Below are 25,716 nucleotides of genomic sequence, written 5' to 3'. Positions count from 1 at the left end.
TCGAGGTACCTCCAGTGTCCTGCATGGTTTGCAGAGTTACAGTCATTGAACACATCAGTTCAGTGGTCGAGCCAGGAAGGTAACCCAAGTGCCTAACTCCTGAACAAGTGGGGAGTAAAAAAACCTTTTAGGCATTTAGGACAGTCTTACCGATCAGTAGGAGGGATGCAGTCACAGCATGCCATCTGACAGCGCCGTGGCCTGACACCGGGCAGAGCTCTGACCCAGCGACTCTGGCTCACGGTCTGCGGTTGGGAAGGAGTACAGGGACTTCTGCAGCCTGTTAGACCCATGGAATGCTCATCGGGTGTTTCTGAGAGGAGGTTAGAGGAGAATAAAATGATGAGAGAACAACATATTTCTGAATTTGAATTCTGATTTTTGAAAGAAGTCCTAATTCCTTCCTAAATCTGGCAGCACGTAATAATGCTGCTTCATGAAAGCAGAAGTGTAGCATCACCCGGGTTTACGGGGTCACAGTACAGCCTGCCGAAGGGGGACTAGGAGGGACTGTTCGTTCCTGCACACACAAAGCTATCACATGCAGGGCACATCTTCGCTGCCCAAATCTCATCACTGAGTGAGACCTGATTCCTATTATGCTTCCGTTCACTGCGTCTCACTTCCTATCATTACTTAAATCCTTCTCTATTGCAGAAGTAAAGGATAGTACTGGCATTTGCTTAAAAATATTCCTGCAGCAATCTGGGACAGTGTGTGATTCTGTGCTGCCCCAACTCAGAGGCAGCCTGTGGGAAGATTTGACTATCAAAACCAATAAACTTCACAATAAATTTCGCTATCAGAAAAAACAAACAATAAACTTCACATCTATATAGACCACGAAAAATCCTGTTCATGCCAAATATCTCTTTTGCATACACTGACAGGCACCCCAGCATCTAATCCAAAGGATCAGGTGCAGAGCAGCAATAGCAGTTAAAAGAGAAGAGGGGGAGATACAGCAGTAAAATATCAAGTGGCATATGGAAAGGGAAATAGAGCTCTCCTGCATATATCCTTATGAAAGGAAGGAGATAATCTAGTTAATGTGAACTGGGAACCCATCGCAAGCTGGTCAGAGGAAATGCATGCCAGTTTGCCTGGGCAGGAGCAATTCATGCAAATGCTAATGAGCCTTTGAAACTCAATGCATCGTTTGATGCCACAGCACTGAGGGATACAGAAGTTCCTACAATAAAAGCTATCCTGCATTTCAGCCTGTGTTCTCAGCCATGAACTTGGAGATCTGGGAATAAAGTTCCCCTTTGGGCGAGTTATTTAACTGTGGGGTTTCTTGGACTTGTGTCTTAGCACATGCCCCTGGCAGCTGTCACAGGCAGGTTGACACAGACCCAGTTGTCTTCCAGCAGGACAAATCCTGCATTTCTATACTTCACAGAAACTAAAGAGTCAAGTTAAGAGTTGTGTTTGTTAACTTTACAATACCATGGATAATTCACTTTGTTTCAGCTCTTCTGAGCAAATGAAAACCCTGGGTTCTTGCCCTTCTTCTGGAAACCGGATTCCCTCAACCACCTTGGAGAGGTACTCTGCAGAATTAAAATCCTCCCTGGGGAGATTTTGTAGGTGCAGTAACACCATTTAAATATCCCTGCCACCTAGCTCGTGTCATTCAAAATCCTTCCGGAAATATTTAAAACAAGCAGACTGGAGAGGTTGAAGTAAGGGAAATGTGAGAGTTGTGCAAGTATACAATAACCTTTTTGAGAGTCCTAAGAATGTGTTGATGATCTGAGTCGAGAGTCAATTTCTAAAGTAGCAGAAACAGCAAACTTTCTTTTTAATTTGTGATAAGCAGAAAAAAGCTATAAAGAAACTCCCATGACAAATTTATAATGTGCTCTATAAGAAATTCACTAATAAAAGTGTATTAAAAAATGTTTAGTAAACTTTTGTGGTGGAGAGTCAATGGACTGAATCCCAGAGCTGGAGCAGAGCTGAACATATTTTTATGAATTCATAAAATGTTTTACAGGATCTTATAAGCAAGACCCTAGAAACCAAATTTGAAGCCCGAAGCAATTTTTTTTACAGTTCATATATAAAAACAGAACCAAAGGTTTTTAATGACAATGCTGACATATTGTTAACTATAAGGAGAGCTGGCAATGTTAAAAATGAAAAGGCAAAAGAAATGAAGAGAAAGAATTTGCTGGGTACTGTGAGTACGTGTATGTTTTCTGTTATTTTACCTGGAAGCAAAACCATTAATTGAAACAAAGACATGTGGTAAAATCAGTGCTGAAATCCTCCTTTATGTCACCAGAAACTAATAGTGCTCTTCAAAAACTCCTTTGGATGAGGACAAAGTTATAACCTAACAGACCCACTCCCAGCACTTTTTACCCTGAGTGCCATTTGTTTCTCTGCAATGTACTGCCATACCCCTTTTTTTCCTGACTGGAAAGGCAAGAGATTGGTGTTCATTTTATGCTAATTATGTAGTATTGCTATACCCCCCCAAAAGCAACAAAAAACCTTCCCAAGATACACAGATGCTACAGAGGATGAACACAGCGAAGTCTACCTAATAATTAACTTCATTTTCACGTAGTCAAGTATTGTTAGATTTCCTGTACAAATATTGTGTGTAGGAAAACAATGGCTGTAAAACAGAACGCATTAAAACAGTGTCAATCCTCTTATTTCACAGAGCCAATCATTGATTGGGTTATCATGCCAAGAATGCAGAGAATTCATTGAACTGGGACCATTTAAATAAAAAATTCACTTTCACCTCCTTTCTTCTTCATCAATCTTCATCTAGTGTGCCTTGCATGAGCTAATAAGAGATTCATTGCAGCCATGCTGTAACTGATTGCTATAACTTTGCATATTTTACCGATGTATATTAAGAGGCAGTACTAAGACCCTCAGGATTAACAGATCTATGCTTTCAATTACCTTTCATTTCCATTCGAACACCATGCAATTCTTTACAAGGGCTCTTCAAACGAAGTTCTGCAGGAAACAAAGCCAGAAAATTCACTGTAGATTAAAACTCAGCAGAGGTGAATTCATATGTGGTGAAGAAAGGAATTAAAATAAGAAAACCAGTTCCACTTTTACGTTTTCAAAAAAACAGAACCATCATGACCTTACAATGGTCATAATTCTTACAGCAACACAAACCTTAGTGTCTCAAAGGCTGTTTATGTCTGTTAATTTGTCTAAGTATGGCCTAGAGAACTAAAAAATACAGATTCCACAGGTCTGCTCCAGTCCCCAATGGGAACAAAATAATGGAATAATTTAGGTTGGGAGGGACCTCTGGCAGTCTGGTGGTCCAACACCACCCCACCCTGCCTTGAAGCAGGGCCAGCTTAGGACAAGTTGCTCAGCATCTTTTTGAGTCAGATGTTTGACACCTCCAAAGACAGAGATTCAACAGCCTCTCCGAGCCCTCCCTGCGGGATTTCACTGCCCTTGCTGGGGATTTTTTCCTGGTATCTGGAATTTCCCTTGTTGCAGCTTGTGTCTGTTGCCTCCTGAGAGCAGGATAGAGCAAGCCTTTGTTTCAGGGATGGGGACGGAAATTTGGCACATTATTCCAGATGTGGCCTCTTTAAGTGTTCAGTAAAGGGGAAGAAGCACCTAGGCTCTAGCTAATGCAGTTTATGGTGCAGTTGGCCTTTATCGCCTGGGCAAGCATTGTTGGTGCAAGAGCAAATTGATGCCCACCAAGCCATGCAGGTCCTTTTCTGTAACTAATTTCTATATAAAAGGTCAGTTAGTGGCACTGATTAAAAAAAATAGCATCTCTAGCACGTCTCCTGCACTCACTGAAAGTTTAGAACATTCCAAGATTGCCTTGGCATATCTGGTATACCACAAAAAAAGTCCCTGAATTTTCCAACACAAACAATTTTTTCCACCGTACTTTAATTTTACCCTGGTCTGCAGTTGTCTTATTGGAAACCATTAATGCAGAGTGGCTTTCGAAGACATATCTGGAGAAGTCCAGCTGGAGAAACAATTAATCCAGTGCCTTTCTCAGGCATTTGAAAGAGAAAATGAGAATACTTTCAGTAGGAGATGAGAAATTTGAGTAAATAACTGATGCCTCTCTGCATTCATTAAATGCTAGTTTTTGAGTTAAGCTTTTTAATGAACTAGAGTCCAAATCCAAATTCTTCAGCTGGGTGTGATATTAATTTGTCTAACACCTGATATGTAATTGGCAGGCTGTTTGCTCTTAGCTCATGTCTTTGTGTGAGGCTCTGTGATCTTAATGACTGGGAATAATCTTGCAATTCCTTCCCAAACAAGCAGCATCCCCTGCGTGCTGATACTACTTTGTCAGCCCTTTAAATCACTGTGTTCTGCTGTCTAATGAGGTTTCCACATTGTGCCTGGCTTCATCGTCTTGCTCCCAGCTCCAGGCTGCTCCACGGAGTTCCCTTAAACGCTGTGCTCCCACGGCACCTCGGTCCATTTGGTCCAGCCCTCTCTTCCAGCAGTTCTCAGTGTCAGCATCTGCAAGCCATGAATAATGTCTTAGGACTGGGAGAGAGGGTGAGGATTTTATGAGCATTTTCCCTTTAGGTTGCTTCCTTTCTGAAACCCTAATAAGATAAAGTTTCGCCAGGGAGACAAGATTCTCCCACAAAGCAAAAAGAGAGACAGAAGGCGGGTATGGCAAGAGAGATCCTCATGTAGCCCTTCATGATCCAACACTATTTTTTTACAAGTCCCGTTGCTTAAATTTTTCTCCTGCCCAGAAGTTTCAAGCAGGTGTTATGTTCTTATTCACTGAGCTGGTGTCATTTAATGCTGTCTCAAATTGTTAAGCAGCTTCTGGATCCTCTCTTCTGATGGATGAGGCAATTCTGTCTTTACGTAATTCAGAGGAGCCACATGAGACTTAATTAATATTTATAAAGCATTTGGGATGCTCAGTTGAAAAGGGTGATGATATAAAAGCTCTACAAAAACACTCACAATTTTTCAAATTCTCTGATGTTGCAGGTCAAGTTAAAGACTCATTTTCCCGCTTCATTTTCCTACAGCAATTCTGTCCCCTATGGGTTGTGTGGAAACAAGTCAACGCCCAGATGAAGCCAGTAACATGGGGAATTTAAGAAGAGAGGATAACCTATTTATACTTGTAAAGGATGGCATCCCATGAACAGCAAAACCAATGAAACGTTATTGTCTGTGAATTTGTGTCCTGTCTCCTCTAACCACCACCTCATCGTACATCTTCCCGCAGCCCTTACATCTCCCATGGGGCACATGACGGTACCAGCAGAAGCTGCTCCGAAATAGCCAAAGGCCCGGTCAGCTGGTGTATGCTGGTCAGCCACGCAACTGCTGAGTCTTGAACAGCAGAGCTGAACAGCATAGTGATGGTATTATAGCTTGTTATTACATCTGCAGTTACGCTGACGTGTGGAAGTTGGTTGAAATTGTCTGGAAAAGAAGACAGTCATCCCAGCTGTCTGAGGAACCTCACTTCTTAAAATTGCCAAGCACAGCCCAGAGCACAGCAGAGAAGAACAGACCGAGGCTCTCAAGGCCTCTTGACGATATCTAGTTTCTACCTCGCTCTTGCAATCAGCTCTTGGTGCCAGCAAAAAACCAAAAAATTGCTTAACTGAGGTTGGAGCAGAGTGGAAACCGTCCCACCCTGCTGCAGGGCAGTACCAAAGAGATGCAATAGGGTTCAGAGCGACAACAGCAAAGGCACCGGACTGGAAGGGATATGTTACAGCTGACAAACAAAAGCACCATTTAGAGGAACATCATAGGCCATAGGGAAAGATACGTGTTTATTTTTTCAGGTCTCATCTACCACGCAGAGGAAAATTAGAGAGAGAGTGTTTGTGTGTGTTTGTATCTCCACTCAGCCGTGCCGGCAAAGGCAAATCATCCAGAGCACCGATTTGTCCAATGTGGAGTGATTTAATGGCATAATTCAGCGAGTAACCTGAGGCAATCTCCTCCAGCGGCATGGTACTGTCACCGTCCCTCGCCCCACAGGCTGGGCTCCTCAGGGATGCGGCCGCCTCTCCCCAGCAGCCGCCTCCTCTTGCCGGATCCAAACGTGCTCCCACCCCCCATGGGGGGCTGAGGGGCAGCGAAGCAGCTGCTCCTACGACAGTAATTCGGAAGTTTTATTTCTTAACGTGCAATCCCTGCAAGTGCTTCGTGGAGACATTCAAATGACCGCATCCCTGCTCTGTATCAAGTCAAGAGATCGCCGGGACTGAGCTCCTGAACCATGGTGCCTCGGCACCACGCTCCGATCGAGGCGCTGGCACTCACGGGCACATCTTTCCTCCCCTGGTGCCAGCTCCAGTGTGTTTCTGGCCCAGTACTGGGCTGTTCCAGCACTGGGAGCTGCCAGAGAAGCCTCCACTGTTTTGTTTTGCTGGGTTTGTTTTCACACACCTAGTCCATCCTCTTGTCTTCTTCTGTGTGCCACCCCAGAACACCCTTTCCTGCTGTGCCTACAAAAGCAGGCTGTCCGTCAGCTGAGACCCCTGCCTGCCCCACCACCAGTATCACCCTGCTGTTGGTAACTGGTCTCACCAGCCAGCACTCTCTGCTACTGGTGGCTCTGCCACTGTTTGGTATCCCTTGCCAGGCTGCAACGTGCCACAGCTGACCTTTACCACAGCACGCATGATGTTTGTGTCCCTCTTTTCACTGCTGGGACGCATTCAGCCCCCTGAGAAGCAGCTTTGGGGCTACAAAAGGCTTTTCATCCTGAATATCCAAATTGCCCATCGAGCTCAATGCCCTGCCAGGTTACAGAGGAAGCACCTCTAGCAGGAGCAGCAGGGAGACTTGGTGCACAGACCGGGAGGACAGATGCTTGGACACAGGGAAGAACAGTCATTTGTCCAAACTGGTGTTACCAGTAGCTCATCGGCTGCCCTGCTGCGGGCTGGCGGGTGAGCAGAGGGAGCTGCCGTCCGGGAGGCTCGAAAAGCTGCTGGATCTGAGAGTAATGGAGTGAGAGGAAAAGGAATGTAGGAAAGCAAAAGGGAAATGTTTTCTGCAACAAGATAAGCCTGAAGCGAACCATTCGGGGACAGATTAGCTGATACAAGGGCAGTTGTGAGTTTTACAGCTGCCCTCCAGTGGCTGCGTTAGTATCCATAAATCTTCTCCAGGCTTGATTAGCTAATATTTCACATGTGGAAGAAATCCTTTTAGAGTTTTACTTGTGCCAGAGTAACCACTTCTCTCGCAAGAAGTTCAAGACAGGAATTGATTCCTTGTCATTTTGACTAAAGGAACCAAATTCTGATCCCAAACAGTGTAATGGCAGAATAATAAAAATAGTATTGCTACTAAAACCATCACCAGGCCAGGCTGCAGAGGACAGGCACAGGGAGATAAATGCAGCCTCTTCCAGCTCAGAGCACACCTTTGGATTTATGATTTCTGGGTTGGCAGCCAGAACCATGCTCCTTCTCACTTTAAAACCATCTCTAAGGCAATTGCTCTTTTCTCAGATCCAGGCCCAGGTGTGAGCTCTGCCCTGCACATCATTTGGGAGGAGCGAAGGGATCTAAGGGTCCTGTCGTTGCTTCATTCCCCACACCTTGCTTTTTGGGCTAGCTGGAAATTGCTTGAATTGACACAGAAACTTAAAGCCTTAAGGGTAAGAGGCCCTTAAAAATACTGGTGTTAGGTATTCCTGCCCTCCTTTCTGCATCATTTGTTCCTGTCACCAGCTTGGCTCCCTCCGCCGTGCTGACAGTGGCCAGTGATGCTTTGCAAGGAGCCGGACCGGGACGTCGATCTGCCTGAAAAATAATCCAGAAAAGAAGGGGATGTGCAGGGAGGAAGCTGCAGAATTTCGTTCAGCTGTGCTCTCGGCAAACCTCAAACCAGCTGCCCAGGAACAGGGGACACAGGCATCGGGGAGGAACTGAGCAGGGACAGGGAAGAGGAAAGGGCAGGATTTGTCAACATCAATACTAGTGTCAAGAAATGCACGTGAGCCACATCTCCTGGGCTCCACAAAGCCATCTGGACACGGGGACAGAGGTGCTCAGCAGGGAACTGGCCATCTCCCTGTCCAGACCCCACACCTCCATGCTGTGCAGTTGAGTGAACTGCGCTGTCTCCCCTACCCTGAAGGATTTCTTAAACTCAGGAGACTCCTCGGGTTTTATTTAAGGCAGGTTCAAATCTGCTTTGCACTAGTGGGTGCCTCAGGAGGTTTTTGAGTACAAACCACTGTGTGCTGATGAATTAGGCTGTTCACTGGTGTTCTAATGACTCTACTTTCTGGGACACTTGAGTTCAAGAAGGTTATCTTCACAAGGAAAAGCCTGCAGAATATTTTAAAATTAAATTAATGCTTGTAATGCTTTGCAGAATACTTAGGAGATGTCGTCATGCTATGAGGACACCTTGTACCCACATTCAGCCAAAGTCTTGGAGTTGCCTTTCAGTTTCAAAGGAAGGTTTACATCTAAAGGGGGATAAGCTGAGCTGGCAGCCCTGCCAGGCTCTCCAGAACACCCCAAGGACACAGCCTCTCCTTTCCACCTAGCTTGCAGAAGATCCAGTTCTCTGCCTTCCACAGCTGTAGGGGGGCATCAGTTTGCATGGGGTGGGAGGCTGAGGGGCATCTGATATGGGTCTGCAACCCAGAAATCTAGTCTTGCATCTGGGACACTTCCAAACTCGAGGCATGCTCAGATCTGGACTTGGAGCAATGGCTTCGTTTCTTTAAAATGCCTGGCCGAACCAGAGGTTGCAGGAGGAAGATGAGGTGAAGTGAAGAGCTTCTCTCCTAATGCAAATTTTCTCTTGAAGCAGCATAAACACCACTCCATGCCACAGGCATTAAAGATGGTTTTTCAAAGGTGGTGGTGTTTGTGTCAGGTGCCAAACGCAGCCTGACTCCTGCAACTATAAAAATCAATCACAGCAACAGATAAAATCAGCTCCAAACGAAGTGCTTTCCATGTTAAACAAATATTGCATCTGGCTGCCAAGGAAATGATGTTTCGTTTCTAATGGACAGCCTGGGGGCTGAGGTGTGGGAATGGTGGTGTCCAGGCCCTCAGCGGGGATCGCAGTCGTAGATGAAACTCCACCACCACCTGCTGGACACACTGAAGATGGAACTGGGCTCATCCATGTTTGTCTATTAGCAAAAGGACAAAATCCCTCTAAAAAAAAAAAAAAAAAAAATTAAAAGGCTGGGACCAAAGTCCTTAACCCCCTGTTTTCCAGCCATCGGGAATTTTTCTACCCATGGACGTAAGTGGCAACTACACATCTCCTTTGGGAAGTCTGTTTTTATTTCATTTTACTGTAGCCCTGATAGATCTGAGAGGTAACTCTTACCTCACGAAGTACAATCTGAATGCAAAAGCAGGCAAACTGTGGGGAAAGAGTGTTTTCCTACACAATTTAAACAAAAAAAACCCTTATGTAGTTTACACAGCGGGGAGCAGTCAGACTCAAGATTAACCCCCTGTACGAGAATGAGTTGGGAGAAAGAAATCACTGTACCAGAGCCCATGCAGACAGTGGAAATTGCTATAGTCACACAGCAATAACAGGGAGAACTGATTTTTTTTGTATTAAAGAAGAAAATCACCCTGAGCTAGTTGGACCGGGAGTCTCACCCTTCCCTTCGTTTATTCCTACCTGCCGTGATGCTGCTGGGGGGACCAGGACCTGCTGAGGCTGGCAGCCCTCCGTGCATGCCACACGCTCCATCCCCGTCGTGCGGCGGCAGAGCAGGAGCCGTTTGTCCCGTTCATGGGCAGGGATGGGGCAGAGGTGCCCACTGCAGGGACGCACCTCCGGAGTGCCAGCACGGAAAGCAGTAGCACCGCGCTCATCAGTACCTGTGGAACTACGGAGGCATCGGTCCATCCTCCATCCCTGCTCCTGGGTGGGTACCACAGGGTACCACGCCGTTACTTCCCAGGCCCCGCAGGACTTTTTAACAAACAGCATTAAGTGGTCTTCCCAGGGTCAATCTGGAGACCATTCAGAGTCAGGAGCTGAGTTCCATATCTCCATGCATCAGAGCGACGTCCCCCCCAGTCGTCCTCCAGTGCACAGCCCTCCCGACCCTCCTACCCTCCCAGCTCCTCACCTCTTCACATGACCTACAATAACAATCCCCAGGGAAGTGACCAGGCTATCTCTGGGAGGTCCTGCATACCCAAAATTTCCTGCGCCGAACCCAACTTCCAGCTTAGGCCAAGTCTGCAGCAGGGCACGATACACCAGGCTATTGCAACAGCAATGTCTCAAGCCTGCTGCATCATTTAGATCTGATTCTTTAATAAATGAAGAAGTGAGGCTTTAATAAGAGATAAGGGAGCCTTGGTCTGCCTTGCTCAGACTAATATTTTAATGGTTGAAAATGACAGAAAAGCTGCTCTGATTTCTTATCTAGCATTTTGCTTTGAATTATTAATAACCAATTTGTACTTAATTTACTTAGTTCAGAAAATTAACTACATGTGTCACTGGTTCCAACATTTTTCATTTTTACTGCCTTCTGCATTGGCAAAGGGATAACTTCATATAAACCAATTAAAAGACAAATGCACACACGCAACCTCCTGCCCTGGTTCACTCCCCTAACTCTCTGGAGTATATCCAGAATATACCAGCTTCTAATATTTCTACGCTTCTTTGCTTCAGACTTCCTTAAACTACAACTTGGGTTAATGATTACAGCTGGTAAAGGGATAGAATTCTCCTAATATCTAACACAGTTTTCCCAGACTCTTGGACAAAAAGAAACATTTTGGGGTAAAAGGGACAGAATCTGCAGTTTTGAGGGAAGAATGGAGGAGTTCTAAAACCTACCACCAGAATTAATTCACATTATATCTAAGTATTACAAAAATGTAAACGTAAGACATGTCTAAACGTCCTCATCTCCTAGAGACAGGGAGCATTCACTTTACTACATGTAATTATTTCTTTTGGGGATTTAAAAAATATTTTTCAAGGAATGTGCGCTGTGGTATGGCTTCCTCAAAACATAATTTATTTGCATAGAACATATTATTCTGCAGGATAGCATTAAAATTGATCTCATTGAGTCAGGCTGATCATTTTCAAAAATAAAAAATAACATTTATTCAGGAAAACAAATACTAGTGGATTAATCAAGCTAGTCTCCAAAACGAAGAGGAGATTAATTACATTTCAATGACAGCTGAATGAAACATCACAAGCATTTCAAATCCAATTGGTTTGTTGGAAGTTTTTATGGAAAACTTTTGAGAAAGATCTTGTTCTACCTCCACTTTCAAACCCCCAAACTGAACAAAGCCACTACTTCAATGCAAAGTCTTTCTTCAGATTTAATTCTTTCACAAACACCTTGCCAAAAGAAGGAAGCATAGAGAGAAATATACGTGCTTTTTAATACATTGATTTTAAGGAGACAGGATTTTCTGACAGAAAAAAAAAAAGATGAAAAATATTAATTCATTTTAATTACCATGCCTGGATTTTAAAGGGGCTTATTTTTATATTTCGGGAGCTTTGTTTGAATGAGAAAGCTGAGTCACCCAACCAAAGAGCTGCTGTTAAGAAGGACAATGAGAAGCGCCTGGGAACAGGAACGGTCATGAGGACGAGGACTGTCTAAATCTGTAGCATACAGGAAGAAGAAACTGGGGAAACTGGAGGCTATAAATGGCCAGCCAGCCAGAGAGACAAAGGGAGAGATTTGTAGGCAAAGATGCTGAATTATGATAATGAAGTTTAATGAAGGGGAAATATCAACACTGAAAAAGGGCTTTTACAGCTTTCTGACAGGTAGTAGTTTAAGTGGCCTTCTCCAGCGTGCAGAGACAAGAGGAAGGCTGATTCAAAAGGTGCCTAGCACCACTGCTAAAATTAGGCTTCAGCTAAATTTAGAGAACACCTATATTAACAGCCATAAGGTGAGCCTGTAGAACTTTCCACAGATAGGCAAAATGTTTAACCAATCCATCAGCCCTGCCTCAGCCTCATCTGAAGGACGACAACAAAGGTGAGACATTGGTTTTACAGACACATTCCAGCTAGCTGTTAACAAGCCATCTTGGGTACCAATTACACAGCAGCCATCGTGCAGTACGCAGCTCACTGAAAGAGGTTGCTTAAGTATTTTGGGGGAGAACCTGGAAGGTCTTCCAAAGAAAACGCATTATGCTAAAACAACGCCACTGTCAATTCTGTGGCATTTATAAATGTTGTTTTCTTTCGGCAGATACAATGGCTGGAGCCTGAACTCCTGAGATAATGCAATAGTCAAGGTGGCAGTAAACCCAAAACTCAGGAAATATCACTTGGCTTTCAGCATTTCCAAAGCAGGGCCAGAGTTAAACTGTAATCTCTTTACAGATTACAGGGTTAATTTGTGATTTGTTATTGTAATCTGCCAGGAACAGTCCGGAAGGTGAAAATGCCAGGGGCAGGATTCCTTACACGTTTTCCAGTCACCAGGAATTTTACTGCTGGCGATGGTAGGAGGCTTCTACACATCTTTCCATGAAAATGCTCACACAACACTGAAGACGCAGTGCAGAGGCACAGCGATGTTACCCGGTTTCTTCTCTATTTCTTTCCTGATCACTGATGGCACTCCATGTGCTTTTTGACCAGAAGAGACACTAAGCAAACATTTTTACAGAACCACCTTAATAAAGCCTTCATATATTTTATTCCTGAAGGATTATAGGAACAAGAAGTATAATCTATATTAGAGCTGCTCCTGATCTCAGGACTCGGGGATAAAGAGCCAGCCAGACCACCAGTCAAAGCAGCCTGACCAAGCTGCTTCTGCACAAACCCATTTCTATTTCACCTAGGGAAGATACCCAGACCTGGAAGGGAGAACTTCACCTCCCGTCTGTTCTGCTCACCATCACGCAGCATGGGACAACCAGCAGGGACAGGGACCCAACACCCAGGCCATCTATCTCAGTGCTTCTCTTTGCTTACAGTAAAAAGATTTGTACAGTGTCTACCCTGATTCTTTTCACTGCAACTGAAGACTGAATTCGCTACCTTTATCCAACCTGGGTACTCCCATATCCAGGGAATAATCCAGATTCTTGTAGTCTTCTCCACAAGAGGAAAAAAAAAAAAAGCCTTTTTTTTCCTTCCATCTTGCCCATATCATCCTTCAAATAGAGCTCCTCAAACAGAACATGGTATCCCAGCTGAGACCTTATCAATCTGAATGGAAAGTTTTGCTCTGTGTTTGTCATTCATGTGTAGGCGTAAGGTATCTTTGCATGACATCTGCCCTTTTCCTAACAGTATGCCACTTTTGACTCATGTTCTGCTTGTGATTTGCCAGTAAATTGGAGTTTTCTCCAAAGAATTGCTGCACAGGCAGTTTATTTCCTCTCCTGTGCCTGCGCATTTAGTTTTTCTTATCTCAGTTGTAATACCATGTACTTTCCTGGTTGAACTGCATTCTTCTTTTTGCCTCCAGATCTTTCCAAAATGTATCATTACCATTGGGATCATGACAACCTCCAGTGTACTACCTGGCTCCCACAGATCTTGTTAATCTACAAATGTAAAGAGCAAACTCTCTCTTCCATTCCCCAAGTCACTAGCGAAGATACCAAATAGACGAGACTCAGAACAGATGCTAGCGGAATCGTGTCCACTACTGATAGTAATTCTTCTACTCCATAATTCTTCCATTCTGACTGTGAATTGTGCTTTAAGGAGAGAAAAAAAATCCACTTAGTACCTGTACACATGCAGCTTTCCTCAAACTACCATCACTTGCTAATGAAAATACAAGACAGCATCAGAAGTGACGTGTAAATTAGGAGCAAAAGAATATGCTCATTGGCGCCAGGGAGCCCATGCATGGCCTTAGACACATTATCTGATCTCCATGTTTAGGTTTCCTCACCTGCCAGAGATTGTCACTCTAAAACATTTGGGACCAAGAGGTTGCAAACACTGTCAGTTTAAGAACCAATATTACTACTAAGCTGGAGAACACCTTTTTTATGCAGATTACTCATAGCAATCAAGCCATGCATCTTTTATTGAACTTTTGCATTGCATAATTACATACACATGTATTTGTATAACTAATAGTTACACAATAATTAATTAAATAGCTTTTGTTTCTGTAACTGTCAATGCTTTATGACAGATGGAATCTAGAAGTCTCTTTGGGGTTTATGGTCTCTCAGGTCTGAACTCCAGCATAACATGCAGCAATGAACATTTCATTCATGAAAGTTCCTTATTCTAATGACAGCATCAACTATGATACTTTTTGGACAATTACATTAACAGGTGGGCCAACTTACAGAAGAATTAATAAGGATGACACTTCTCACCCAGCAAATGCAAAGTGCAATGAACATCTATAAAAGACTGAAAAGAAAATGTTTCAAGCAGCAATTCAGGTCAATGTGGAACTTACCTTGAAAATACAGGGCTGCTGAAAACTCAGTGTACCATAAGACAGAACAAAGCAGGGAGCTCAAATCAAGCGATCCTTCTAAGTAAGCCTGACAAACTTTTATTACATGAAAACTGAATTAAACAAAAACCGGAGATAAGTGCTTTATCTGACATTTGGGATTTTAAAAGACTGAGAAATAGGAAGACATTTACACAAAGAATAACATGTAAGGTCATCACCAATAAGAATTGGGTTTTATTCAAGCTATTGACAATAATTGAATTTTAGTTTCCTGCCTCAGCCTGGAGTTGTCAATTAATCGAGCCTTGCTTGCATGTGAACATTGCTAGAGGCCTCTTAAAGAATCAGTTGATTACAACTTTTTTTTTTTTCTGAAGAGTGAAACAGCATCCCGCCTTCTCAATTTAAGTAATGATCATCTATGCAGGTTTTATTATATTAAAGCCCCACTGCAATTGATTCACATTTGCCAGATGCTATCAGAATTGCTGACAGGTGCTTATTGCACTCCAGGTCAGCTTAAAATCGCCACGAGAAGGGACAGTCTGCAGCATCAGAGCAGTCCTAGACTCCTGAATGACCCCCCCCCCCCATAAGGCGAGAGGGACTTTAAAAGAGGAAGCCACGTACAAGAGCCTTGTGGGGATCGGGAAATGGAGAAGCAAAAATGGCACCTCCGCTTCACAACAAAACAGTGACTCAGGAGTCAGGATGTCACCTCAATCTGCTTTTTAAATGGTTCTGCTCCAATACATACACTGCTGGAGACACACCTGCAATGAAAGCTTTTCGTGGTTTAATTTCAGAAGCTACCTGGAATGGGACAAAATTATTGAATGAATTATCTTAGCAGGTTATTTAAAAAAAAAATGACACAAAAAACACTAGAAGAACTTGTTAAATGTCGTATTAGCAAACAGTTTAATTTATTAAAATGACTCCAGTACACCTCTGTGCTTCTACAACAGACACAGCATTACACGCAACAGGTAAAACGTGGTAACATTCTCAAGAAAGCAGTGTCAGGCTCATTAGTACAGAAACACAAGAGCAACAGTATCTTACATCACCTCCCAACTCAACCTTCTTCTACATGGTGATTCTGATACTTCTCTGTGGAGCAGGCAGTCAATTGAATGCATGTATGTGCATATGCTTCCTAATCAAAGATAGGTGAATAAAGCCCTATACTGTCAAAGAGAAGGCAGGTATGCCTCCCATGTCAGTGTAAGTAGAAAGTAAATGTATTAACAAGTTTACGATCCCTGGGAGCCTGGGTAGCTGTGGCGGCACGGGAAGTGGAATTCTACGTTTTCGTCACTCTAAAAATGTGAGATCTACAGGATGCATATGGAAAGATTAAGCTTCTCATATCATGAAAGATCCTGGCCCAAAAAGACTTGCACACCTGAGTAATATGCTCGTAGGAATGACGAGACTCATGTAAGTCTTTGTAAGAGGAGAGTCTTAAAATACATTAGTGGTAATTCAGGGCCAGTCCTTTCTTCTTTACCGGTTAACTTTACCCAAATTAACTCAACCTGGCATTCTATCAGCAAAGGAAACATGAGAGATTAATAAAATCAGAAGACACTGAAGGTGTAAATACAGTGCAAAAGTGTTGGGTTTAGTTTTTGACTGTTACAGCCTGATAATTTTATATTCTGTGCTTTATTTTCAGGGAAAAGCATAGTTGTCGTGTGTCATAATATACACGCTTGCATATATATGTATACATACACACTTGCTGCAGAATGCAAAGGCTTCCAGTGGCATATGATTCATAGTACTGAATTCTCACATGCAGGTTTTATTCATACAAAAACAAACCAGTTTTAGAGGTGCCCCCTCCCTGTGCATACTAAATGTATTCATTAATGTGTATTCACATGCATTATTACCCTACCCACTCACTGATTTATATTAACCAGATTTTTATTTTTTTTTAAATGCCAGCCATAAATTATCTTAGGTGCAACACCTAGCCAGAACACTCCAGTGACCACAGTACTCCTGGGGTTTATGGTAACTAATATGTCAGTTGGCAGAACATTCTTAATAAAATGACTCAAGTTTTGTTTGCTTCATATTGCTTCATTTTCAAAAATCTTTTTTTTGTACAATCTTTGTTGTTAGTACACTTCAGATTTACTGAAATGCAGTAAACTACGAGAGCTTGTTATTCAGAAGCACCTAGTCTTTTTTTGACATTAAATGGAAGCCATCAGCAACAACTGTTGTATGGAGCATTCATCAGGTTAACGAACAGTGCATATTGGCTAGTATGAGATGAAACTGTTTTCTAAATAGCTAGTAGACTTCACAAAACAAATTATGTGCGATGTGGTCACTATCCTGCTGAGAGAGCAGAAGGACACAAGAACAAAGCGACTCTATGGTCAGTTTCTATCCGTATTAATGTAGCTTTGGTTCAGAAATTCTTTAGTGTTGTAGAGCACCTGGTTTAGTGACAAAACACATGCGTCTCACAGTGCTAACAGTATAATGCTAATAAACTAGAAACTGCAGGTTTCAAATATTAATAGCATTTAATAAAAAAATTTACAGAAATATTCTTGTTGACAGATGTGCAGTACAAACGCAAGCTCCTTGGCCACAAACTCAAATTGTGTGCATCAGTTTTGTGCTGGCGTAACAGTGCAAGTGCTGAGATTCAAGTATGCTTTTCCGTATTTATGTTAAGCAACAGAGATTACATGATGAAGGTTGGGGGATTTTCTGCTCACAAGGCCAGGATGTGAAAATCAAACAAAACATTGCAGTAATTGAAATGTTTGATTTCCCTCATATAGAAGGCAATCTAAATGAGGAAAAACACATTTCACAAGCAAACCAGCTTCACATACCACCAAGTTATTGCTTCAGCTAGATCAGCTGTACTAAAATACAGGACTATAGGTTGCAATCTAATCTTCACTTGCATGAAGAGAAGATGAAATCTACAGTGCAAGTCCTCCATGCAAAAGTATCAAATTGCAAGACCAGAGTCCTGTTTCATAGGACAGAATTTATTAATAATTCAGTTTTGCCTACAAATTTACTTTTTTTTGGTCAGTTAAATCAGAGTCAAAAGTACATTGTTTATGATATTTCTGTGTTTCTAGAGGTTACTGCCAATTTAGATCTGCTCAGCAACAGAATACAATATGAACACTCGTTTCCAAAGAATTGCAAAAGTTATTGCTGAAATTTTTAGGGCCAAAATTAAAAATTATTTCACCAAATCAAGTCTTTACCCCACTAAAAAAAAAAATAAATCTGACATTTTATTAATTAAAAACAAAACAACAGCTTTTTTCAATTAAATAATAATCTAAGATTTTACAAGATACTCACATTCAGGCAACTGTCTCCTGACTTTCATCTGGCTGAATGACAGATGCCATAATAAAAACAAGAACGCTACTCTCACATTCTTCATGACAGCAGTGATTAGTGCAACTTACCACTGCACTACACAGCTCTAATAGTGCAAGGTGTGTCTGCTGACAACATTTTTCACAACCATCTGCTACATGACCATTATTCTCAGATGTCTGTAACTGTTATTAGAATTTTGGCATTTATGTTAACGTTTATGAAAAACTATGGCTTTATCCATGAAATATATATCCTGCCTAAGCAAAACTTTTAAACCATTTATTTAAAACAAAAAAACTGAATTGGAATGAAAGTTACTTGTTTATGCCATAAGCTGTGTTGCCACTAAACTCAAGATCTCAGGGTTAGCTACAGATCACCAATATGTGTATTTGTGCATCTGTTACAGTCTTTAAAACTTTATTTAAAATGTAACACTGATAAAACTTCACTCTTCATTTTAAATCTAATTCTAATCATTTATCTTATTTTTTGCAACATGTTTAATTACTTGTATCCAAAGTGTCATCTGAGTACCGCTGTATTACAACAGGATTGGGACTGTAAGAAACCCATAAATGCATACATAAGAAGGCACTTGTCTTCCAGTAGTTCAAGTCAGAGAAGGCCTTACCCAGACAGTGGCACCTTACACTTGGTAGGATTAGCAAATGTCCCCAGGCTTTGACACAGTCTCAAAACCTGTCTTCATGCCCCTGAACAAAGGTGCTATATGTGGTCTATAATACCATGAAGCTCATGATGAATTCCAGTAGTTTTTGCCTGTTGCGCTGAGGTAGGAACGTAGTGCTTAGTTCCAAAATGGTGTCTCTTCTTTGTTTTGTCTGATTGAAAACCTAAAGCACAGCATGAATATATGTAAGTATCACCATGTTAAAAGAATATCCTTTCTTTCATTATTAAAATTTTATGGTCTATACTAAATTTGCCCTCATTTACAAGACTTTTGGTTTTTTTCCTTTCTTGAAGACTCAGATGGCAATGTCTTTAGATATTATTAGAATTCACTCAATGTTAAAGCCCTTCAAGTGGTACAAAATAAGAGAGACTGAGAAGTAAGCACAGTGTATGATAAACAGCCAGCTCCTAACACCAAGGGATAAAACACACACTCAAAAGGCATCTGAACTGAAAGTGTAAGGACTTTGAAAACAAGAATTCAGATGCTATGCTCCAAGTAGGTGCTCAGCAGATGCTATCTAGTTCCACTTTTCCAACAGCAGAATAAACTAGAATTAAAATGATGGATTTGATATGTGCTTTCTTCACAGCTCTTACAGTCTACAGGAAGATACCTTTACTATAGGCTTCACTATAGACTAACTACTGTTAGTTTATTTAACACGTCAGAATTTAAAGACAAAGACTTCAAAACCCTTATCTAGTAATACTTTGCATAAATGCTGATGCTTTCAAAATTATAATGCTAAAAATCCATCTGGCATTCAGGAAGCCATGTCATTCTGATGAAAGAAAAACTCTTCATTTGCAAAATCTAGATAGGTGATTTAAAATTCAAAATGCTAGTGGTAAAGTGCAAAACTGATCCTTTATTTTAAGGAAAACCTGCATCCTCATGGTGGACACAGGAGGTCTATTAGGATGGTTCTCCTGGAGCATCAATCACTGCCAAGCCAAAATTCAGTAACTAATACTTTTGGAAGATTTAAGTAGTCCTTCAAAATTAAATTTAGCTGTTACTAAGCACAGAGCATGCTCTCAGCCTTCCAACATTGTCACTGATGTCCAATAAGGGCCTGTAGTAGAGCAGTGGAACTTCATTTGCTGTGAATAAAAATGTCTAGTCACCTAGTACTCATCTAGGTTTTCTCAGGGACAAGAAGTAGTACCCTGTTCTGCAATGTATGCTCTTTTCCTACAGCCCAGAGCCTTAAGCAAAGCAAAATGCTTAAAACCCACAATACATTTGCACAGATACATTCACAGATTTTAAACTGACACCGAACAGGTTCCATGAATTGTGAAAATTGTGCTCATGATTAAAATGAAACTTAACAGTCTCCAGCTTTGATCACCACTTACCCCAATTTCCTTAAAGACTTTCACTGCATTTTTCACATGACTGTAGGTAGCGCTCTCAGCTGCAAGAAAGAAAACCCAGACATAAACAAACTGCAATTGAATTTGGGCTACCTTGTGCTAGGAGGAACAGAATTAATCAAAACCAGTTCCAAAACCAGTTTAACATACCATATACAGCAACATTCTTCTCCGTCCTGCTTATTAAGTGCCTGTGTAACTTTTGAAGGTATTCAGACTCCGAAACAGGACCACTAAAATTGTGCACGAAGATGACAGCAGAGCTGTATGCCTCCAGTAAAGGTCCCAATAACCTCTGCAGGAAAGTGATGTACTGCTGATGCTCTTGAGACTGGCTCACCTAAGAAAGGGCAACAAGAGCTTAAGTGACAGAGACCAGTGGAAACAGGAAATGACCTGCAATACAGTACACGGCAAAACGCCAGCCAAAATAATTCTTATTACAAAAAGGAATACAGGGCCACAACACAGCACATTATGAAAGCATAGCAAAAAAGCAGTTTACCATGAGGGACAAAACAGGCGCTGCACATCACAGATCAGTGCTACTTTTTTCTCCTCCAGGATATTAATAACTATTTTCCTAAGATAAAATTAAAGATATCATACTGTTCTGCAGCCAACAGAAGGGCTGCCATACTTTCACAGAAATGGACACATTTCCAAGTGTTAACAAGATATCCTAAAGAGTATTTGTGTCAGCTCTGTGAGAAAACTGGTAATATGTCTAAAATCAACATGATCAATCTGTGAAGTGAAATTTAGGCTGAAAATAAATACCAGCCGGATGTGCCCCTTTTAGAGTGCATGCAGTAAAGAATAAAACATTTAAACATTAAGATACTCGAGCCTTTATTAGTTTTCATAACGCTAAACATTGCCCTTCCACCTCCCTAAAAGATTATTTGATGTTTCTTCAGCTGTTTTCCTCATGGGAAGGACAGAAAGATGTTTTACTGACTGTAGCAAAATACAACAGACTAACACTGTGAACCACCAAAAAAAAAAAAAAAAAAATTATCATTACCCCTCCCAAACTAGTGAAGTATTTTGTATCTCTCACAACAGGCTTCAATATTATTAGCCTTAGGTTAATATTACCTTCAGGTAGCAATCTCTCTGCTCTTCTCCAAAATCACTGTCTTCATCTTCCTCATCACTTCTCCAAGATAATGGCTCAGGGAGTTTTTTATCCCACTGCTGTTCTGTAAGACTGGGGCTAACATCCTCCTGATCATCCTGCTTAAATTTGAAAGACGAGGTGGTAAATAGGTAAAAACCCAAATCCAGGTAAACAATGGATTTATTTTATAATCTCATCTGACTTAATCAGTCCATTCATTAACCAATATTCAATGAAAGCAGGTGAGACCCAATTAAAAAGAGAGAAGAGACATTTGGTGAAAAAGACTGTTTTTCTTTAGTTTGCCTGTTGCATAGAAGTGGAAACCTTTGCAAGTGTTGCTGAATCTTCCTACCAGAGGCCATGCAGTAGCAGTTGCCAAGAAAGTGTTTTCAGCTGTGTTAGGATAGAAAGTTGAGATGCTATCTGGATGTGGATATTGCTGACCTGCATGTTACTGTTGCCTTAAAGACAGCGTAGTAAACTCAGTGTTACTACATTACAATAGCTAAAGTCTCTATTCATGCAGAATGCCACAAGTAGCTATTTGGAAGCCGTAACTTACTGCCTCTAATGATGCTGTTCTTGCATTTGTCCCCACATGAGATATTGGTCAGAATAGAATGAGCCAGTTTTAATCACAAAGGCCCCAAATTGTTTAAACCTTGATTACATTGATGAAGGTATGTCAGAAGTTCAGGTGTACAGTAACTGAGGTGCAAGAGAAATACTCCACCTCACCGACCAATGTTTGATGCAACATTCAATTTCAAAAATGCATCTTCAGAAATTAGTTTTAGAGATAATAAACACATACTTGAAAGAATAAATGAAGCCTTAGTGTCAGTCATTCGCCATTATTTGTTTTGCTCAAAGTAGTAGAACAGAAAGATTTTTCAAAGGTCACCAGGGCTAAGTCACTGAGGAAAGACCCTCATACATTTATTCCATTTAGAAATGGGAATCAGGGAAGATTAAAACCAACTGGGTAACAGACACCTTGTAGATTACTGTCATAATATTCAGGACAAAGAAAAAGGCTTCTGCAGCAAATGAAGAATGACATCCTTCCAATCTTACACTCTGATTAAATGTTTTATTTTGAATGAAGCAAAGGTCACAAAATAAGTTTAAAAAAATACCAAAGAGATCACTATGTGTTAGGAATATTTCTTAGCTTTTGAAGTAGACACTAGAATCACAGGAAAAGAATTTAAAAAAAAGTATGGGTCAATCAAGCTCAATTTAATGGGAAATTTATCAATGCGTTAATGTCAGCAGTAAACTGAAATAATTAGAAGGGACAGAAGCTAGCTACCTTTCTCAGAGAACAGGTTGTAAAAACCCCACAAACATTTCCAACCTGTCCGAAGTCATGAAACCACCATTGCTTACAGTGTTTGCACTGATTATGCGAATTCTTAACGTGCTAAAAGTAGTAAGCAGGTACAGAGGTCTTCTAAGTTTAAGAAATTTACTGACACAATATATCTCCTTTTTAAGCATTCAAATGTTGCACTTTTGTTGCACAAATATTTAAATACTGCCTAATAGCTATCTATATCACAGCTATAAACAGCAAAGTACCAGACTCAGCAGCCAGAACTTACAGAAGAACCCTCAAGGCAGGTTTCATCCTTGAGTAGACAGAAGTGCTTATCTACTGCTGTCCACACCTATTTTCCTCACCTGTCCCCAGGCATGGGACATACAGGTTTCTTCCTAATCCTCTGATTAGCATTCGTTTTGGGATTTATCTAATAATGATTACAATCTAATGCACGACAACATGTCTGTCTGTAGTTTAGATAAAAAGCAAGCAGTAGTACCTCCAAAGAAGGAGAGTGTTTAATATCCAGGTATATCAAGTAAATAGTACCTATGGTTACATATATTAAAAATGGAGGACGTATCAAAAGGTGAAGCATTAGAGTGAAGCAGTGGCCATTAACAAATACCCCAGAAGCAGCTCTAGCCTCCTTTGAAACTGGAATGGTGCAAGAAGCAAGCAGCCAAATAGGTAACTCCTTTTCCATGTGCTCTTTAAATTTTGTTTCTTGCTCCTGGGCGCCCAGGTTTGTTTACTGTGCACAAAAAAAGTTTGGGAAGCAAAGGTATGCTGAGTCATCTGCCCCCTGGTCCCCAGGTTTTCTTTACACTGTACGTCTCTGGTGGATTGCACCTCACAGCAACTCCAGTACATCCCTGAAACCACAAATTGTGCTAGCAGAGGAGGTTTACAATAATTTTGAGATCGATGCAAAGGAATCAAAGAATGACAAAAGATCTGGACTACTGACTCCTGTAGAATAGAAAGTAAACACTCATGTAGTTATGCTACAATCTGAAAGGGCTCCAATAATAAAATAAATCCCAATTTTACAAGACAGTATAAAATATGTGTCTTCTTTAGTAGGTTTAATGGTATAATGAAATTACACATAGAGTCATTCCTAGCATCACAGGATGACTATACCAAAATGTCTGACGCTTATAAATGTAGGAATGAAGTAGTATCAGTCCTGGACTTGTTGTTACAAGCTTTCAGGAACAGCATATATTTAGAACAAGACTCACAACTAAGAAGCATAAACTACCTATGGCTAAAGTCAAGTACAAGAAACAAAGCTCATTTAGTATCTCTATCACCTTACCTCAGCCACCAGAAGAATGCCATATTGTATCAGCCTTTCCACAGATTCATGGCAAACTTGATATATCACCTGGCAAGGCTGCACAACATAAGAGAAACGCACTGAAAAAAATCACATCCATTACAGCAACACCAGTTCCCAGTTCAGTAAGAATGTTTCAGATACAGCAGTCTTATTCCTTTTAAGCAAGTTATTAAACTTTTACCAGCATAATCCCAATGCACCACTCATGTTTATCCTGGCAGACAAGCAGACATTAAAAAATTACAGTGAAATAGGATATTTAAAATTTGTCCAGTTTTTTTGAAGAAATGCATTACTACACTGATAGAAAACCACATTAAATATTCTTGCCTTTTAATCACCTCTAACCAAATTTTAGTTTGTTAACAATTCTGGAATAAAATCATAAAACTAAAAACATTGAGACTCATACCAGTGATTTATTTGGAATTTAAAGGAAGGTATACTTGTAAGAAATTCCCTTATGTGTTTTGAAACTCTAAATAAAAACCCAATCTCTTTTACATTGTTCATAATCACATAGGAAATATTTTCTAAGTTAAAAAAAAAAAATCAGTTATTAACTCTGAAAGCAGAAGGCTAAGATTGCTAAAGAACCCTACCATATGAGCTACATTACTGGCCAGACAAAAATACTAAATTTGGCTCATGCTTCATTTAAAAAGGCACGAGTCAGAAATATCTGTACAAATTTAAGAACTAATTCAAGGATCTCTAGAATTCTAAGTAACTTCTACACATAAGAAAAAAGAAAATATCTAGCACTTTAAATTGCAAGTATACAGAGTGTTAAGTATACAGAGTGTCTGAAAACTGAGATAACATCAGCTCTCTTCAACGTTTTGTAACAAAACAAAAAACTAAGTCAGGCCATGTTTAAAATTGCCACTAAGTACTAGGTGTGGCACACTGTGACTAATGCACTTCTATGCAAATTAAGAATATCTTTAGAATCTGGAGCCTTACTTCCCAGCATAATTTCAATCATCTATGCAAACTCATACGAGTTGGGTACTCTCAAAGACGTGTATTTGTTTAAGTAAAAAAATATTTAAATAATTCGGGCAGAATGCAGATATAGTTGTGATGGTCCAATGACATAAGCGACACAAAATCTGTTAGAAGGCATTAAGAAGCCCAACCTCAAATTGTGGGAAACTGACAGAGACAGAGTGAGAAGCTTTTCTTTCTCAGGAAAGGCCTAATGCCAGCAGAGCAGAAATGCTGCAGGCTCATCCCAGCATCACCCACTTTAGCACTTCCAGGAGCAGCAGGCATGTACTCAGTATGTATCCCTGAAACTGGATCAACTGATTTTGTTACACCTTGCCAAGGAAATAAAGTAGTGACAGGAGTTTGGCAAGTTAATTCACGTGTTATCTTAGGCCAGACATCTTTTGGATGAACTGTTCTCATGGAACTACTGTCGTTCAAATGTTCAGACGTTTCCTTGAAGCAAATGGGAGGAACACTATCTTCCTTTTTCAAATTATATTGAACCTATTGACACCCGTTACCATCAGACTATACATACCGTGAACATATCAAAACTGTGACACATGAAGAAAGCATCAATTAATTTCAAAGTAACATATGCAGTTACAAGCAGAACAAAAATTTAAAACGTGGACAACTAATGCAATTACTTACTTACCAAAGATACAGTAAATTCATTAGAAAGCAAGTAACACAAGCTGGCAGCTTTTCGGACCAGGTGTTCTTGACTAATCAAACTGGGAGAAGCACCACTGGTACCATTTCTGGACCTCCTACTCTGAACTGCATGAAGACTGCAGGCTAGAGCAGAAATGAACATAAGCAAAGTTTATTTTTCCAAAAAGCTTTATAGCAAAGGAAACTTTAAACTTCAGTTTTGTCTATTTCTAGGCCTAAAAGCAGTCAAACATTACACATGCAATTGAAGAATAAAGACAGAATTCACCACTATTTTGTTTGTGTTCAATTAATGTCAGATCAAAACAAAATCTCATTAAAATAGTGCTGATCAAAGCACAGGTTTTGCCATG

The 25,716-nt window shown here is 40.9% G+C and overlaps 1 protein-coding gene across 1 annotated transcript in view; it reads right to left on the bottom strand.

Moving 5' to 3' along the window:
* Positions 1-17,738: 17,738 nt before the first annotated feature.
* The window catches only part of GPAM (glycerol-3-phosphate acyltransferase, mitochondrial), a 28,269-nt gene continuing 20,291 nt past the window's right edge, over positions 17,739-25,716 (bottom strand). Inside the window, exons 15-20 of the mRNA XM_010564743.1 lie at positions 25,344-25,486; positions 23,666-23,743; positions 20,990-21,130; positions 20,039-20,228; positions 19,871-19,929; positions 17,739-18,663 (exon numbers count right to left, since the gene is read on the bottom strand). Coding sequence (XP_010563045.1) covers positions 18,547-18,663; positions 19,871-19,929; positions 20,039-20,228; positions 20,990-21,130; positions 23,666-23,743; positions 25,344-25,486 — 728 coding nt within the window. The 3' untranslated portion in view covers positions 17,739-18,546. The remainder of the gene's footprint in view (positions 18,664-19,870; positions 19,930-20,038; positions 20,229-20,989; positions 21,131-23,665; positions 23,744-25,343; positions 25,487-25,716) is intronic.

This window comes from Haliaeetus leucocephalus, unplaced genomic scaffold (assembly GCF_000737465.1).
Source record: "Haliaeetus leucocephalus isolate CR32 unplaced genomic scaffold, Haliaeetus_leucocephalus-4.0 Scaffold184, whole genome shotgun sequence".
NCBI lineage: Eukaryota > Metazoa > Chordata > Aves > Accipitriformes > Accipitridae > Haliaeetus > Haliaeetus leucocephalus.
This window is presented reverse-complemented; position numbering and strand designations above follow the sequence as displayed.